At 48.4% G+C, this 17,970-nt stretch overlaps 1 protein-coding gene across 1 annotated transcript in view; it reads right to left on the bottom strand.

Annotated features, from left to right (window-relative positions):
* The window catches only part of DYNC1H1 (dynein cytoplasmic 1 heavy chain 1), a 62,345-nt gene that overhangs the window by 13,369 nt on the left and 31,006 nt on the right, over positions 1-17,970 (bottom strand). Inside the window, exons 29-51 of the mRNA XM_080935192.1 lie at positions 16,850-17,009; positions 15,539-15,782; positions 15,219-15,402; positions 14,775-14,987; positions 14,009-14,247; positions 13,690-13,846; positions 12,443-12,670; positions 11,624-11,854; positions 11,273-11,413; positions 10,806-11,039; positions 10,514-10,720; positions 10,312-10,433; positions 9,164-9,329; positions 8,093-8,256; positions 6,395-6,524; positions 4,675-4,808; positions 4,108-4,222; positions 3,850-4,011; positions 3,553-3,767; positions 3,246-3,450; positions 1,699-1,872; positions 1,501-1,620; positions 1,182-1,302 (exon numbers count right to left, since the gene is read on the bottom strand). Coding sequence (XP_080791318.1) covers positions 1,182-1,302; positions 1,501-1,620; positions 1,699-1,872; positions 3,246-3,450; positions 3,553-3,767; positions 3,850-4,011; positions 4,108-4,222; positions 4,675-4,808; positions 6,395-6,524; positions 8,093-8,256; positions 9,164-9,329; positions 10,312-10,433; positions 10,514-10,720; positions 10,806-11,039; positions 11,273-11,413; positions 11,624-11,854; positions 12,443-12,670; positions 13,690-13,846; positions 14,009-14,247; positions 14,775-14,987; positions 15,219-15,402; positions 15,539-15,782; positions 16,850-17,009 — 4,066 coding nt within the window. The remainder of the gene's footprint in view (positions 1-1,181; positions 1,303-1,500; positions 1,621-1,698; positions 1,873-3,245; positions 3,451-3,552; positions 3,768-3,849; positions 4,012-4,107; positions 4,223-4,674; positions 4,809-6,394; positions 6,525-8,092; positions 8,257-9,163; positions 9,330-10,311; positions 10,434-10,513; positions 10,721-10,805; positions 11,040-11,272; positions 11,414-11,623; positions 11,855-12,442; positions 12,671-13,689; positions 13,847-14,008; positions 14,248-14,774; positions 14,988-15,218; positions 15,403-15,538; positions 15,783-16,849; positions 17,010-17,970) is intronic.

Raw genomic sequence — 17,970 nt, 5'->3', positions numbered from 1 at the left:
CAAACCCACACGGGCGTCTCTGCAGGCCTTCTGGAACAGAGGAGTGACGAGTGACCGTCAAGTTAGTCACCACATGTCATGGCCAGTACACTCAAATTCACTTCCTCAAGAATTCAAGTCAGGAAGGACCAAACAGAGCTGAGAATGTATGGTACAGGACTACAACCCCAGCACCTGGGAAGCTGAGGAAGGAGGACCCCAAGTTCAAGGACAGTCTGGGGGGCAGAAGATCCTGTTTTACTCCTATCTCCAGGGAAAAATTCACCACCACCAACAAAAAGCCCCACAGCATAAAACAGCAGCATTAACATTTTTTCCCAGTGCTGAGGATGAAACCCAGGGTCTCTAGCCAGGTAGGTAAGTGATCTATTCCTAAACATCACAGCCCATCTTTATTTATTTTAAAAAAAATTATTTAGGGGCCTGGAGAGATGGCTCAGTGGTTAAGAGCACTGACTGCTCTTCCAGAGGTCCCGAGTTCAAATCCCAGCAACCACATGGTGGCTCACAACCATCTGTAATGAGATCTGATGCCCTCTTCTGGTGTGTCTGAAGACAGTTACAGTGTACTCGCATATACAAGAATAAACCCTTAAAAAAAAAAATATGTATAGACTAGGTCTTATTAATGTAGACTAGGCTGGCCTCAAACTCAGGAAACTGCCTACCTGTGTCTTTTGGGTGCTGGGATTGAAGGTATGCAGCAGTGTGTATTTTGCCTGTTAGTATGCATGTGCACCATGTGTTTGCAGTGCCTGAGGCAGCCACAAGGCGAGACTGGAATCACTGCAACTTAAGCTAAAGGCAGTCAGGAGCTGCCAAATGGGTGCTGGGAACTGAACCTAGACTGTGCTAAAGGAACCAGAGCCATCTTCCCAGCCACCATCTTTTTACCTTTTTGAGAGTGGGCCTCATTATTTTCTTGCCTTGGCTTCACTAGTACTTGTGATCATGGGCTTGTGGCATGAGGCTCATCAAGATGTAATTTTGCTAGTTTTCTCTTAAGAGAAGGGCTTTATTACAGTGAATTCAGATGGTATCATGTGAGCTCTAAGAGGAGTCAGGCTCAAGTACTTAAAAAAGGTTCAGAAGTTTGTTTTCAACACTTCCAGAGATGCACACCACAGGGCTTCACAGGAAGCCCAAGCACAGTCCTGCCAGTGTCTTCATCAGTCACATACCGTTCTGGGCCTCAATGACAGCAGGCTCTACTTTATCGAGATCCTCCTTGACACTCATCTGCTTGTCTGCGATCACTTCCTGCTGTTTGTGCAGCTGCTCCTGAATTTCTTGGCTCATGACCTACAAAGCAAGGATGGCTTAGGTGTATACGGCTAAAGCTCTGGTGAGCTGGCTAAGCGGACCCGACACAGTTCTTTGCGTCTGCTGACACACACCTGCTAACCATTGAAGGTTAGTTTTGAACCAAGCCTCCTACCGGCTTTAGAGACTGCACAAGCCGGCCAGCGGGTTATAGTTCCTGGGGAGAAAGGGATGTACCTTTTTCTTCTCAGCCTCCTGCTGGTCTTTCACCATTTTCTTCAGCTTGTCATTGGCTGCTGCGTTCTTTACCTCCAGCTCTTGGCTCTTGATCCTCAGGTCCCGGCGTAGCTCTTCCACCTAAGGAGCAAACCACACTCAGACACGGAGCAAGTCCTCTGTGGGTAATATGGGGTGGGGCTGCTGCTCCTGCTCTACCTGGTCCACGGTCTCTTTGATTTTTCGGAGCCCAACATTCAGGTGCATCTGCTGCTCCTCCAACTCACTGCGCTTCTCATGGAAGAGGTTGGCGTAGTGGTTGATGAAGTCCAGGTAGTGCCGCGGTGTGATGGCCATTGTTCTGCCGCCTCGCTTCGCCAGGCGCGCGTTAGCCTTTCAGAGAACAAAGTTCAATGCTTAACCCCGACACGGGGTAGTGGGCCTGGCCCTCATGAGTCACAACACTCACGTCGGTCTCAGCTCACAAAACACTTAAGTCCTTAAATCCTGACGCGTGAGCGACAGCATACAAAATGACCCCCCCCCCCACCAGTTCTTCTGTTGCTTTTCTGAGGCAGGGTTTCCTGCAGCCCTACCTCACTGGTGGGGCTAACCTCTAACTATGTAGCCAGAGCTGAACTTGAACTCCTTCTAGTTCCCCTGGCTCTAGTTCCCAAGCACTGGGATACAGGTGTGGGCCACCATACATGGCTTCATGATTTACTATGCCAGTATTGGCCATGTTTGATTTCTGTTTGAGATAGGGACTTACTATGTAACACAGGATGGAATAAATATACAATCTACTGGCTTTTTGTTTGTTTGCTTGCTTGTTTTAATTTAAAGAATGTGAAAGGGTGTTTTGCCTACATGTGTGTCTGGGCACCATGTTCATGTCAGGTACCCCAGGAAGCCAGAAGGGGGTGCTGGGTCAGAATCCAGGTCCTCTGGAAGAGCAGCCAGTGCTCTTAAACGCTATGCCATCTTGAATCCACCCTGTTTAGTGTCTCAAGTGAGTGTAAAAACTAAGCATGTTCAAAGGTATATTCTAGACTCCGATTGCTCATTTTCAGCAGACACAAAAACTAAGAACATGGTTTTTCTAGAGTCAGGGTTTCTCTCTGTGTAGCCTTGGCTATCCTGGAACTTGCTCTGTAGACCAGGCTGTCCTTGAACTCAGATCTACTTGCCTCTGCCTCCTGAGTGCTGGATTATAGGCTGAGCCACATGCTCAGCTTTAAGAACATGTTTTATGTGACAGATAGCTCTGGGTGGGTCTCAGAAAGCTTTCTCAACAGATGGGAGACTGGATTGTCTGTTAAAGCTCTAAAGTGAGAGCTGATTGTAAGGTCAGCATCTGTGCAGTGCAGGGTAAAGACCCTCTGCAGACAGTGCTCCTGTGTTTCTGCATGGGATGCCATAGCAGCAGTGCAGATGCCCAGAGCCTGCACAGCCTTTGCCCACAGAACCTTTGTGTGTAGCTACATGTGCCATGATTTGTGTGAAGTCAGAGGACAGCTATCAAGAGTCAGGTCCTCTCCTGCCACCGTTATCCACTGAGCCATTTCACTGGTCCTCCGTCTGACCAGTTAAGGAGATAAGAATGTCTCATGCTCTAGAAGGTAGTGTGACATGAAGAAAGCCTGCTGACAGAATGGGTGTCAGGAAGAGGTGTTGATAGTACAGGGTCAGATGGGAAGCTCCCGAAGGTCTAATTAAAGTCCACTCAACGTTTCTCTCTGCACTGCTCCCCAAATTGCACACACCTGGTGAAGAGTCTGATGAACAAACACACAGCTGTTCACAATGGCTTCCCGGTGTGTTGGGGGCTGTGGTAGTTTGTCATACACAACTGGCATGTAGTCAGGCACTATATAGTTTGGCTTCTCCAGGTCCATCTTACTGGTGAATTCTTTGCCAACTTGATACAGTGCTTCAGTGGACCAGTCACCAAACCAGTTCAGCACACACCTAAAAAAGAAGCCCATATCTCAAACAAAAGCTCCTAACAGTGGGTGACCCTTGGATGGAAGTCCAGTCCTTAGACCCGAAGCCAGCAAAGGTCAGCATTACCTGTTGAAAAGGGCTGGTGAAGTGGCCGCCCTGTCCTTGAGCCCCTCTGAGGATGGGTTCATGGTGAACACCACATGCAGGTTTCGGATCACCTGGCTGGTGAACCACTTGTAGAGTTCCTCGTGTGAGTCCAGCATGAGACCTTCCTTCTGGGCCCCCTCTTTGCACTGAGTCATCAGCGTGGCATACTCATCCCCTTCAAAGAGCCCAGGAACCTGGGGACAGAACAGCCTCACTGTGGCTTCCTCTCCTCGTGTGAGGCGTCATAAGACATGTTACCACACTCAGCTTCCTTACCTCGCCATTGGCCAGAAGGGTATTCATCCGTTCCAGGAATCCAGAATCTAAGACATTGGATTCGTCCATTATGAACGCTATCTTTTCATTTTTACAGCCAGAGCGTCTCAGCACTGTCCTAAGGTCTTCATCGAAGTCTTCCCCAGTGTACTTCCTGTGGACCTACAGAACCAGCCACGGGTTACAGCTTTTCTCATTTGACAACTACATGCACAGCCAAGACTAGATCTCTGGGACTAAGCCACCAAATAGACCCACCTTAATCTGGTACACACTCAAGCCGTTCATCCAGGCGACAAAGCGAGACAGGGTGGTTTTTCCAGCTCCACTAACACCAATTAGAAGCAGATGACCTTGGGGTTGTCGGAATATTCTGAAACATTATTAGAGGCGATAAATTTCCAGGCCTGTATGCCTCACTTCCCATTTGCACTCATGTGTATGGCTTTTCTAGGATGGTGTTTACAACATTTCACCACGTCTTAACTTGAATTTGTGTCAAAGCATTTGAAGAGCAGTTGCTGTGCACCATGGCTATCGGACAAAGACCAGAAAGACAACCCTGCCCTCTAGATGTCAACGACAGGAGAGTGGTGAGCCCAGTTCTAGCTGGAGGTTGAAAGATGTTGTAGGTGCTAAGTCTACAGAGGTAGGGAAGGAAAAGGTTCTTCTTGAACTCAAAGTTCAGGACAGTGAGGCTGGACTGAGAGATAAAGGAAAGGTGCTCAGCAGCAAGGCTGAGGTGGAGGTACAGGGAAGACCGCACAAGGTCACTGTGAACCTGTACATACCCAAGAAAACTCAGCAGCAACAATAAAAGCCTACCTGTCAATCCTGAGCACATGGTCCAGAACTTCATTGAACAAGACCAAGGGAACATCAAGTTCTTCTTCATAGAAGACCTTCAGCCTTGCCTTGACATAATCCCTTAGCTCTTCTTGGTCAACAGGGATATAATCCTATTTGGGAGCAAAAAAAAAAAAAGCAGCACACACATGAATCAGAAGGTCACTGAGCTGTGACATGTGACTCTATGACACTGAGGAACTGCTGAGAAAGCACAGCAAGAGGACAGCAGTTAGACTCAGAACATCCACACACCCTCGTGGATCTCTGAATTCAAAGCCAGCCTGATCTGCAGAGGTAGTTCTAGGACGGCCAAGGCTACCCAGACAGTCCCCGTCCTGAGGGAGGGTGGAGCACACACCAGCTCATCCAAACAGGCTCAGTGTGCTCCCATCCAAAGCTCAGACGGCCTACGGCGCTTTGAGGGACACTGACAACAGGAGGTATCCATGAAAAAGAACCAGGTGCTTGAACCTGCACTACTATCACCAGGACAGAGACCAGAGACCAGATCAGAGGATGGCAGAGCTGGAAGGCACATCCATGAACCCAGGGAAGCCTAGCAGGCCAGTGACACAGACGGCACACAGCTACAACTAGTTAGACAGTTAAACTGGAGAGAATGCTTGTTCTTCAGAAGACCTTGTAAAGCAGCAGTTCTTAGCCCATGGGTCTTGACCCCCACCTCTGGGGGGCATCAAGTGACTCTTTCACAGGGGTCACCTAAGATCATCCTGCATATCAGATATTTACACTGATTCATACTAGCAAAATTACAATCATGAATTAGCAACGGAAATAATTTTATGGTTGGGGAACACTGAAACACAGGGAACTATATTAAAGGGTTGCAGCATTAGGAAGGCTGAGATCCACTGCTGTAAACAGTAAAAAGAAAAAACACTGAGGTTTCCTGAAAATGACAAAGAGGCTACAGTATGGAATCCAGAATGTTCTAGTGACACTGAGCCCATTCTGCTGTCTCTGCTGCAATCAGCCTCTGCCAGCGAGCTGCCCCTGCTGTGTGCAATGCCTCCTTCTTTGGGGCTGGGGACTCATTATGTTGCCCTGGGCTCAGGTGTGTGTTTTTGGGTGTAAGTCAGGGTGGAACGCATCAGGCAAGCACTCTACCACTGAGCTACAGGCCCAGTCCAGCTTATGCCTCTCTTCAAACCTGTCAGCCCTCCCAGACTGGGAGATTCCCTCTGTCCCCTTTGCTATTAGAGTGTGGCCTCCCCACAGGAAGTGTGGACTCACCTGGTGTCATCAGTGATCTGTGCATGAACTACGCATCAAGACTAACTGGGAAGCACCTGCTATAAAAAGACAACTGGGAAGTTGTCTTTTTATAGGACAACTGACAGCTATGCCATGTCACCACCACTCAGCATCTGGCAGTCAGAAGCTTTCACACAAATTGCTCACAACCACCCCATTTTTGGTGTGCTGGAGACTGAAGCCCATGTGATGCTCCGGGGACCACTTGCAGCTGCTAGAGACCAAGGCCTGCTGTGGGTCACCACACGCAGAAGAATACAATCAGAGTCTGGGCCAGCGAACTGTCTCCAGGGGCTTAGTGCCTCTGCTGAAAACACAACCCAAAAAGACGTGCAGGACAAGACCTTAGCTATAGACTAGAGGAAAACTCTAAGCATGAAGGCAGGAGACAGGAGAGCTTCTCAAGAGCGGGCGCCGTTACCTTTGACAGCCAGTTGCTGTACAGGATAGGTCGGCTCACGGCTTTCTCCCTGTCTATGTTAGGGAAGTGCTTCAACGCAACCATGTCGATGTTTTCGTCAGTCCAGCGCCGCTCCTCGTCCTCCACAAGCCTGTTGTAAGGAGAGCAGTGCAAGTGTCAGAGCCACTGAGGCCTGGGGACAGCAGCAACATGGCAGGGATGGGACGGAGGCTTAAGCAATCTGCTGTTTTGATGCAAAATACAGAACCCTGGCACCTGACATCATATATAACTGATTTTTTTCCCTCAGAAGATTTATTTGTTTAATGTATGAGTACACTGTCTCTGTCTTCAGACACACCAGAAGAGGGCATCGGATCCCATTACAGATGGCTGTGAGCCACCATGTGGTTGCTGGGAATTGAACTCAGGCCCTCTGGGAGAGCAGTCAGTGTTCTTAATTGCTGAGCCATCTCTCCAGCCTCCCCCCCCATGACTGATTTAAGGGACAAAATGAATAAAATAATGTTCTAGCTACACACAGGAGCCTGCAGAGTGTTGTAAAGGGTTTACTGCAAAATCAGACCTGACAAGAGATACTGTCTGAAGTGTGGGGGACGCTTTGTGTAGCAGAGATGTAGCTTGCTATGCACACTTGTATGTGTGTGAGCATGTGGGGGTCTGTGTGTATGAATGTACGAGTCTGTGTGTGTGTGTGTGTGTACATGCATGAACACACATTTCTAGGAAATCTCAGTCTATAGCCAGCTTTGCCCTGAATTAAAAATCCTGCCCCATTTTTCCAAGTGCTAGTGTTTTATAAGTACAATCATGCTAGGCTTCTAAAACAGAATTTATATGCATAATTACTTCTGGTTTTAGCCTAAATAAAATTTTCTCTGTGACACTATGTAGTAATTACAATTTTGTTGTCAGCAATAGAGAAGACAGTTCACATAGCAACAATGGCCCTTTCCAAAACAGCAGCTGATAAAACGCAGGCTGCACATGTGTGTCCTCACTTTGTCTATTTTGATGGCTCTTTGGGTTTGTTTGTTTTTAAAAGACAAGAGTCTTGTTTAGCAAGGCTGGTTTCCAACTCACTATATTGCCAAGAACCCTCCTGTGCGGCAGGACGGACGACAGGCCTGAACCAACCCTGCATGTCTCACCCTCATCTTCCAAGCCTCCCCTCTGGCCCCACTTAGAACATCTTCCTGAAACTCAACTTAGTAGAAACTATGAAGTGGCCTCTGCCTAAGGACTGCACTCCAGGATTCTCGCACACACGGTAAGCTAAGCGTGGTGGCACATGCTTTTAATCTGAACACTCAGGAGGCAGAGGCAGGAGAATCTCAGTGAGTTCAAGACTAGCCTGGTCTACGTACTGAGTTTCAATAGCCAAAGCTAAATACTGGAACCCTCAAAACAACCAATAAAGTACTGCTGTTTAGAAATCTAATCTCATAAACATACATCAGCACCGATGGCTGTGGGGTGTCGGTGTAAACAGGTCCATGAAATAAATGCCTTTCCAATCACACAGCAGCAGCAGGTGCTGAGGAATCCCATGAAAACAGGAACTGGAGGTGGCTGTGAGTCTCCACTCTATCAAGTGGCCTGACCCCTGCACAGGAGGGCTAGCCTTGCACAGAGGCTGACAGGGCCCCAGATGCAAAGACAGAAGAATATAACAGGACAACCCTTTGCTCTCCTTACCTGTCTTGGAAGAGACGGAGGGCTTCATGTGCCCAAATGCGAATGAGACCTTCAACAGGCAATGTCTCCAGGGGTCTCAGTGCTTCAAAGATTCCTCTTACCCACCGAGTCATTTCACGGGGTGAGTAGATGTAGTGTGGCTGTGTGTCCTGAGTAAATCTCTCCTGGAGAAAAAAAAGTTTATGTAGTGTCTAATAATGTGAAGAAGCTACAAGGTAAAATGCTATAAACATTTCTGTAGTAAAGAGACCTCAAGTATTCAAGAACAAACTAGTAAACAGTGTTAAGGTTGAAACAGCTAGGCCATTTGTGCTAGAACACTTATCCAGGATGTCAGAGGCCCTGGGTTCCATTCCATAGATTGGAACTCCCATAAAAATCAGAGGAAAAAGACAGCCTTCCCCTCCAACAAAACCCAACAAAGCACAATGCCACAAAGTGAAATTACATCCAACCTTCTCACTTTACACTGAAACAACCATCTAGGGTCAGGTCTGGTGCACCACACCCTTGGCCCCAGTCTGTGGGAAACACAGTTCAGTGTCACCGTTTGCTAAGTAATGAGTCCCAAGTCATGGGATCCATACGACACAGCAGCACACACCTGTGATCCCAGGCAGTTCTCGTGCCTGAAGGCCACCTGCTTTATAGAGTGAGACCCAGGAGAGCCAAGGCTACACAGTGAAACCCTGTCCTGGCATTAACACACGTGTGTATGTGTGTGTGTGTGTGTGTGTGTGTGTTCATGTGCACAAGAACAAACACACACTGGAGTAGAGATCTATCAGAAGGCAACTTGAATGTGTTGGTTCTCTCCTTTGATCATGCGGGTTTCTGGGGTCATCAGGCTCGGAGGCAAGCACCGGCTGAATCATTTCAACACCACCCCAATGCAATCTTTAAATGTCCAAAAATATCATATCAAATGATGGGCTTGCAATCCTCCTGCCTCAACCTCCTAGGCAGCTGAGATGACAAGCTTATGCCACCAGACCTACTGGATCCCAGTCGTTCAGTTTTTATTTTATTCTGCAAAGGAAAATAGTTCTGAAGAGCAGAGACGTCACATACCTGTGACATGGTATAGAACTCCACCATGGCTGCAGTGAGGGGCTCTGCATAAGTGCGGAGCGAGGGAATGAGCCTCAGCATGGCACGGTTGAAGGTGCCATAGATTTGTGTCAGGGAGGCAGGTCCTGGGTAATCCACATATACAACAGGCACATGGCGCAAGAACCTGCACAGGGACAGCAGAGCTTAGCACCTCACCACGGACTCAGCCACCGTCACACCTAATCCACACAGCAGGACTGACGTCAAAGCTAGCCCCCACACTGCTGTGGTGGGCTCTGACTTAAGCATGGGAAGTATACACCACTGGAATCACCAAGCAAAGAATTCAGGCTTACTCTAACCCACTCTGGCCTTGCAGACTTGTGACTAGTTCATTATTCCCATGAAGTCAATGTCCCCCTCCTTCCTGCTCCTTTATTTCTTTCCTTCCCTAGTTATTTTTTGTGGTACTGTAGGGACTGAACCTAGCACACACCTGCTGCATGTCAGGCACTGGAGCACCACCTATGGCTTAATGCTTTTTTTTTTTAAAACATCGTGACGTGGTTTTCCTCTGAGCTCAGATGGCTCAGCCTCTAAAGGCTGGGATTACAGCCCAACTGTTAATGACTTTATTTTGTAAAGATTTGTTTATTTATTATATGTAAGTACACTGTAGCTGTCCTCAGACACACCAGAAGACGGCATCAGATCCCATTACAGATGGTTGTGAGCCACCATATGGTTGCTGGGATTTGAACTCAGGACCTCTGGAAGAGCAGTCAGTGCTCTTAACCACTGAGCCATCTCTCCAGCCCTCAATGATTTTATTTTTAACCTATCTTCTTTCTTGGTTACAGTACAAGATAATTATCCCAGGAAGAATTACTTCATATGCAATATTTCAGTTAATTACTGGGGACACACACGCATTCAGAGGACAATGTGCATACGGCGGTTCTCTCTTGAGTCCTGGGGATGGAACTCAGGTTGTCAGGAATCTGTTACTACCAACATACCTGGCCGGTCAGTCAGTCCATCCTGTCTAGTTTTGTAACCTTTGTAATTCAAATCAGATTGCTGCTGTGCCATGTTGACAGCAGTCTTAGACACTGTGTGTGTGTGTGTGTGTGTGTGTGTGTGTGTGTGTGTTTGTAGCTGCTTACCTGTGTGAGAGGGGCTTCCTCCCAGGGTCAGTGGGTGGATTGCAAGCCCCAACAAACTGGATTCTCTCTAGTTTCACCCACGTTTGGTCTGAGGTTCGATAGAAGCCTCCATGCTCCACCATCTGAAGGAGAAAGTTGTGCAGGCGTTAGAAGTGAGATGTGGACGGCTGGTGCAGTGGGGAGAAGAGGCCCTGGCACACACCTGTCTGATGAAGGAGATGACTCTCTGTGTACCGTACTTATCCATATCTGGCAAGTTGATTTCATCACAGAACAAGACCAGCCACTTTCCAAGCTGAACAGGAGCCAGGACAACGCCGTTAGGTGTGCGCCTGTATTCGCAGTAGTGGTCAAACGTCTTCAGCAACAGCTCTGGTGTAGTGGCACTGGAGAAGTTCAGGCCCACCACCTTTGGTAAGTAGACACAAAATGAGCTTCAATGTTCAAGCCCACATTTCACCCCCAAAGCTCCTGTTTACATTCTCCTGTCTTACCTCCATGTCAGGCAAGGCCCGGAGGGCACTGAAGAGTGTCATGGTCTTGCCAGACCCAGGAGGGCCACATAAGACCAGGGGTTTGTGTTCGGCCAGCCAAGTATACAAGAGAGCTTCATGGCGGACTGTATCTAGGGTTGGCACGACAACATCTGGGGCTGCTACCTTGTGTGTCTCCACTTCAATCTGAGGCACCTTGGCCTGCCACGGCGACCATTCTCCACTGATGGACACCTAACACAGGATGGGGATAAAATCACTCGGTGGCTACTGTGCCTCCTGTCTTCCAGGACTACCACGTTTGAACACAGTTTAAATCTCCAAAGTAAGAACAGGACAAGCTCATCCACACTCCTGCTTTCTTGCAAAAGCAGAGACACTACAGACAACACCAAGGACAGGCTGCTGCTCTGGGACAAGCCACACTCAGAGCGGATCCAGGGGAAAGGCTGTCACGCCGTGCTCACCTCGTAGTCGATGATGGGTATGTTAGGCGCAGTGGGCAGTGGCACAGTGGTGATCCTTCTGATGTACTCGCCCAGCTCTGCTCTCATTTTCAGCCGGCTGTCTCCAGATAAGGACCAGAGGATGGCATAAACCAGATAACGCTATGGAAAAATTCAATGGAATTTTTATGAAATCTGAACCAAATAAAAGGCAGTGGTAGGTCTGAAGCTTCCTTGGATGGTGGATCCCTCTGTAACTCTTGTAGCCCCTGCCTCCCTATGAAAACTTGACCTTTACCCAGGAAACAGCATTCTCAAAGTGACAATGTTTTGGAGCTTCTCCGGCCCCAAGTTGTCAGGACCACCCCTAACCTGAATGTAGCGTTCCAGCTGCTCGATCTGCATGGGGAAATCAGGATGGTTGGCGTTGTACTGGGCCACGTTGCGGCAGGCCTGGTGCAGCATGGAGAAAAGTGAGCCCAGGCAGCGCAGGCGTGTCAGGTCCATGATGTGCTCCAGCTTGAAGGCATGCTCTAGGGCCTTGGTGACCAGGCCGTTGGACGTGAAGTACGGCTGCATGATCGTGGCTGCATCTCTTTGAATCTAAAAGACAGAACAGAAACGTCCAACAACCATTTCAAAAATACTGGAGGAAGTTAAGTCAGAATGAGGGAGGCTGACGTAGGAGGATCATGAGTTCTAGGCTAGCCTGAGCTACACAGTGAGACTCTGTCTTAATACAGACAAGAACAGTCACCCGTGAATTATAAAGAAAAATAAAATGAAAAAGCAATGTACAATTTAAAATTATTGTGTGTGCGTGTGCATGTCTGAGACAGAGAGAGAGAGAAAGAGAGTGAGACACACACAGAGCGGGAGAGAGGAGGAAGGTGAGAGAACTCGTGCGAGTGAGTGAGTGAGCACGCCGTAACACTCAGGAGAGTCAGAGGACAACCTGTGGGATCCAGAGATCAAACTTGGATCAACAGGGGTGGAGGTTAGTGTCTTTACTTTCCAGTCCTGACTTGTAAGTTTTCTAATAACTATCTAACTTCTGCAATCTGCTCCAGTCAGTCTCCTCAGGAGCTGCTGTAAGAAAGCTGGCTATTTACTCTCTACTAAATGTTGGTTTCTCACTCCATCCTCCTGGACCCAAGCCTGTGGCCCCTGCCGGATGGGCAGCCTTCACACCTGGAGCATAGGAGAAGCCGCCTCTTCACCCTCATCTTCTTTGCCTTTTCGCCTACGCTGTGCCTCGTCCTCCCCTTCATCCAGGGGAATGCTGCGCAGCCTGGCCAGGAAGTTATTGAAGATCATGTCTGTACTCAGGACGTCCTCACTGAACCACACCATGCCACAGCGAGACACGGTGGCCAGGGTTGCATACTTCAAGTCCTGCACTTCAAACATTATTCGCACCTTGGAGGAAGAATTACGCAAATTAAATGATGCAAATAGAAACGTGAACATTAAATTTTCTTTACCTATATGCATACTAAAAGAGTATTATTATAATTTTTTTGCACTTTAAAAATAAAAAAAGCAATATACAGCGCATATGGCTACAATACTAGTATGTTTTCTAGGTAAAAATTTGGGTAGGAAACTATGCTCCTGTGAAGTTCCTGTTGGCGTGGGGGCCCAGGTACCTCACAGGTGCTATCATGGCAAGCCTCAGTGGACAAGTGTCTCCTATAAGTACTGCTCCCATGTTCCACACACCCAGACTCACCCACCCGAGCTACAGGCCCATTCTATCTCCACTTCATCCAGAGTTAGGCCACCTGCCCAGATCTCTCCTCTGGTGAACAGTGGGGCTAAGATTCTAATGAGCAACCTTAACCTCAGAGTCAGCTATCTTACAAAGATCAAGCTATCAGACCAGGGTCAGAATCTATGGGACAATCCGTCACCAAAGGGGCTGGTGGGATGAATGAAGGGTGGTAAGAAGTACACACTTCAAGGCTGGGCTCAGAGTGCTCAGCTTGTTTCTGAGCCGTAAGCATCAATGCTGACAAACATCCAGACGCCAATGTCTCTCACTCTCTCACGTGTCCTCCCAGCCAGTCCTACAGGCCCCACTCAACAGCTCGTCTAGACAACCCTGAGCCTCCTGCAAGTGGGCACTTGGAACTTCGGACACACTGAGCTCTAGTACACCAGGTGTCCTACACATGCACCTTTGATAAAGTTCAGTTTACAAATCGGGCACAGTAACTGATTAATAACAGCAAGCAGTCAAAAAAAAAAAAAAAGCTCTAGTTACAGACTGTAAGTTACCAAAAACTTCTAAGCTGCTTAACTCTGGGATTCTCTACTTAACATTTCCTGGCTGTAGCTGACATGCTAACTCAAGTCTTGGACTGTGGAACTGGGACTAGTGGGGTGTGGGGTCACACCTAAGGAGCCTCTTCCCTGATACAGACTGGGTCACTCACATTGGGCGGCAGGCTAAGGCGTTCTCCGTTAGGCAGCGTCAAGAGCTTGTTGTCATCGAGCACGGAGTTCAGGTTCTCCACCCACTCGGGGTCCACATCGCCATCAAAGACAATCCACTGGCGTTTCTGCAGCTCACCTCTTACATTGTCTATGATCCTAGTTTGGAAAAAATTTCAAAGGCTTACTCAAACCAGGATTCCTGGATTTAGAATGCTCACCCCCAATGGAGTCTGTTATTTGTGTATATAAGCTGAACTGCAAGCGCTTGGATCCTATAGTCCTGGAAATGCAAACATAAAAAAAACATAGTAAACATACTTTCTCAGCACATGTGTGAAGAGTCCGTCTGTCCACTCTCTGGTGTTGGGATCCAAGGTTCCATAGAGATGGTCTTTGCTGATGGCCTTGGGGTCAATTATGTGGGCCACGCCCTCCACACCCTCAAGCCTCTCAAGAGCTTTCAGCAGCACACGCCAGGCCATGCTCTTCCCGCTTCCTGAAGGCCCAACCATCATCAGGCCGTGGTTAATCTGGGTGATCTGATAGAGCTGCAGAACCTGCGGGGCCAGAGAGCAAGAAATGGATCTTCTGAATTCCTAAAGCCCGGACACCCCATGAGAGTGTGGGAACCACATCTCAGACATTCCTACAGGAGGAAGGATGTCTGCACCAGTGGAACAATTGAGGTCTTCTATGCTTTCTCTTTACGGAAACATCCAAGATTGTCCAAGGATGAGAAAAGAGCAACAAAAAGTGCTTAGGCCAGCATACACATGGTGGGTATAAATAACAGGGCAGAGGAAGGACAGACACTTGTCCAGAAAGGAAACCACAGCTGACTGTCAACTGAAACTTAACCCTGGCGCTGGGGCGTAAACCAAGTCTCACTATAACCGTCCTTTGGTCAGCATTTCTAGTTAGTGCTACAGGTGAGAGACTTGTTTTGCTACCTGTGTGTTAGTAAAGGGACACTCAGGCAAGCCTTGGGCAAATCTAAGTCACACTGTGCCCACACTGGCCTTGGCGAGCCAGGCTCCTCAGATGGCCAGGCACCTGTGGTCTTGGAAGCAGTAAGTTACAGTACCTTCTCCACCCACATCCCGCCAACTTCTTCTCCATCGCCGTATGTCAGGTACATCTCCTGACACACTTTTTTCAGCTCTTCCCGAAGGGCTGTCATCTCTCCGCGGTGGTACTGGACTCCAGGGAACACGTCTGACAGGAGACTGAAGAGCAGTGGGATATCTTCTGCCACCAGCTTGGGCACCATTGTCTCACAGACACTCTGGATCAGAATCTATGGGGCGGGGGAGAAGCCCAGGAAGGAGGCTCACCCCGAGAACTCAGGGTCTTGTCCTAAGTATCCCAAGGTGGATTTCAGAACATGCATGTTTTCAACAGAACACTTGTAAGCGGGGTGTGGTGGTACCTGTGATCTGAGCACTTGGGAGCATGAGGACAGCCGTGAGGCTCAAGGCTAGCCTAGGCTACATAGTATAGGGGAACAATGAAAGCATTATGCACAGACCTCCTGCTCAGGCAGGTTCTCAGCAATCTCTCCTTCATCAACTGCTTCTCCCCGTTCTTCCTTCTCCCTCTTTATCTTCTGGATCCTCTCCCTCTTCACATTGCCTGCACTTACAAGCACACTCTTCAAAGCCCGAAGACCAAAATCGTAATGGCTTTGAGAAGACAGCTGCTCATCACACAGTCTGAAAGAGAGAATGTCTCCTTAAAAAGAGCCCTTTAAGGAAACACAGTGAAGGAGACAGGATCTGAGACGTGGAGCTGGACAGCAACAATAACCATCAGCTAGACACATGCCTGTGACTGCTCTCAGTTACTCACTTAAAGAACGGGACGATTTTGTTGGCCAGGACCTCGGCAGTCCGGAAGCCCTGTGAGTACAGCATGACCTGGGCGATCAGCTGCCGGTCAGGCTTGGTCATCGCCAAGCTCCGGAAAAGCTTCTTGAGGTTGTCGGGGAGGTTTGAGCGACCTGCATAGCCTGGGTTCATGGTGATGAAGATAGCCATGTCTGGGCTAACCTTGACTTGTTTGTTCAGCAGCTCACAGGTAATGGGGGCTGAGGCTGAAATGAGATGATACAAACTTACTAAAGACACCAAGAACATTCGGGGTCTCTAAGATGACAGAACACCACTCACTCACTTGACCTCAGGACTCCTGGGGTGACAGAGGCTCTACCTGGGCTACCTCATCCGCTAGGCCACCCCTCTATGACTACTGCCATCGTAAGGCATAGAGAGGGCAGCTATCAAGCCACCAGAGGCTCACTGACAACAGTGGACCAAACCTGGCAAGGAACAATCCAAGTGACACAACCAAGAATCATGAGAATCACCTCCTCTTAGCATGAACTCAGCTTACAAAGCAAACCCACCAGCCGCCTGAACTACTTAAGAATGTGTGTGTTCACTCTGAGAGAGACTTCAGGGTTGCCTTGATGTTCCTGTTTTCTTCAGGTCTGGAAGATTCTTACACAAGTTGCTATTACTATGGAGTAAAAGTAAACAAGAAAGCCATTCCGTGGTGGCACACGCCTTTAGTCCCAGGGAGGCAGAGGCAGACAAATCTCTGAGTTCAAGGCCAGCCTGGTCTACAGAGTTAGTGCCAGGAAAGCCAGAACTACAGTCGGTACGAGCAGGAAGAGCCTACCTAGGACATGTTCTGGTACCAAGTCTACCTCTATCACATGTGCCTGGGCTCTGTTAGGTGCCAAGAGCAAGGCCACCCCTACAGCCGTCCAGAACAGCTACTCCTATGCTGACAGAGAACTCCACGGACCACACAGTGGGGGCACTGAGGTCAAACAGGTGATAAGGAGCGCCAGTGCGGCTAAAAGGACAAGCCTCCTAAGGCCACTGTGGGGTTCGTGTGTGGAGGGAACATGCTGTGGCCTTGGCCTTGCAAAGGAAGCTTTGCTCCAGGACCCAGAGGAACTGCTACTGCTGCTGCCACCATCAGGAAGTAAAACTGATCCCAAACCACCCAGCCTGCATACCAGTCTCCAACCACGATTCACTGTAGTGCTTGCTTGTGGGAGTAAGGAAATGAGCTCACATCAGATTTCCCTCCAGCTTTCCGGTGATTAAAGAAAAAGAAAAACCAGAACGACAAACCCCGCAGACGTCTTACTCTTATCGTAGTTGGGGTTGGAGTGCTCCCGCAGTGCCTCCTGTATGCACTGCACCTGCTGGGACACAGCCGAGAGCATGCGCTCCTCCAGGCGGTTGAACTCATCAAAGCAGCCCCACGCGCCCACTTGGCAAAGCCCCACAAAGATGCGTCCCATCGCCTAGAGTAAAAGCAAAAAACAAAGAGGCTTAAATCATTTGTTATGAGTCTGACTTGTGACCCTTCCCAATATCCTAACCCCAATGTTACTGTACTTGGACACAGGTCCTACAGGAGGTAAAATGGAGGGAGACACACTGATCTTGTGAGGATTGGGGTTCTCACAAGAGTAAGTTAAGGGTCCACCCTTCCAGCCACAGCTCTCTGCCTCTCTGCACATGCTTACATGGTGGGTAAACGATCTACACACAAGGCAGAGAGGCCTCACTGGGAGCCAGATCTATCAAAACCACTGCGGGCTTCTGGCCTTCAGGTCTGTAGGGAGACATCTTTGTAGTTTGAGCTGTACAGCCTGTGGTAACTGTGGCTGGCTTGTCCAACTCCGAGCAAGTCACATCTTGCTGAAATCTACAACTTCTCCCTTCAAAGTGAGCTTACCATATACCTCCCAATATCAACAATCAGTATTCATTCTTCATTCACATAAAAAACACTACCACTACAAAGATGTACTGAGTAATGCATTTGCCATCCTGGGACAATAGCATCCTGACAAAACTATAGTTTTTTGTTTTTAAAAATATTTATTCATTCATTTATTTATTTAGATGGGTACATTGCATGTATGTTTGCACACCAGAAGAGGGCATCAGATCCCATTACAGATGGTTGTGAGCCACCATGTGGTTGCTGGGATTTGAACTCATGTCCTCTGGAAGAGCAGTCAGTGTTCCTAACTACTGGGCCATCTCTCCAGCCCCACAGCAATGGTTCTATCTAGTGTGCATGTCCCACATCATTCCATGTTCCCCCCTCTGTGACACTGCACAGTCCTGACCCTGATTTTTTTTTTAAGCTACAGACATTAAGCATTACCTCAAAAAGATTTTTTTCTCTTCCTAGAACTGAAGGTATAGCACAGTGGTAGAGCAATAACTTGTTTAAAATTCTGGGTTTGACCC

Source organism: Micromys minutus (genome assembly GCF_963924665.1).
Source record: "Micromys minutus genome assembly, chromosome: 1".
Lineage (NCBI taxonomy): Eukaryota > Metazoa > Chordata > Mammalia > Rodentia > Muridae > Micromys > Micromys minutus.
This window is presented reverse-complemented; position numbering and strand designations above follow the sequence as displayed.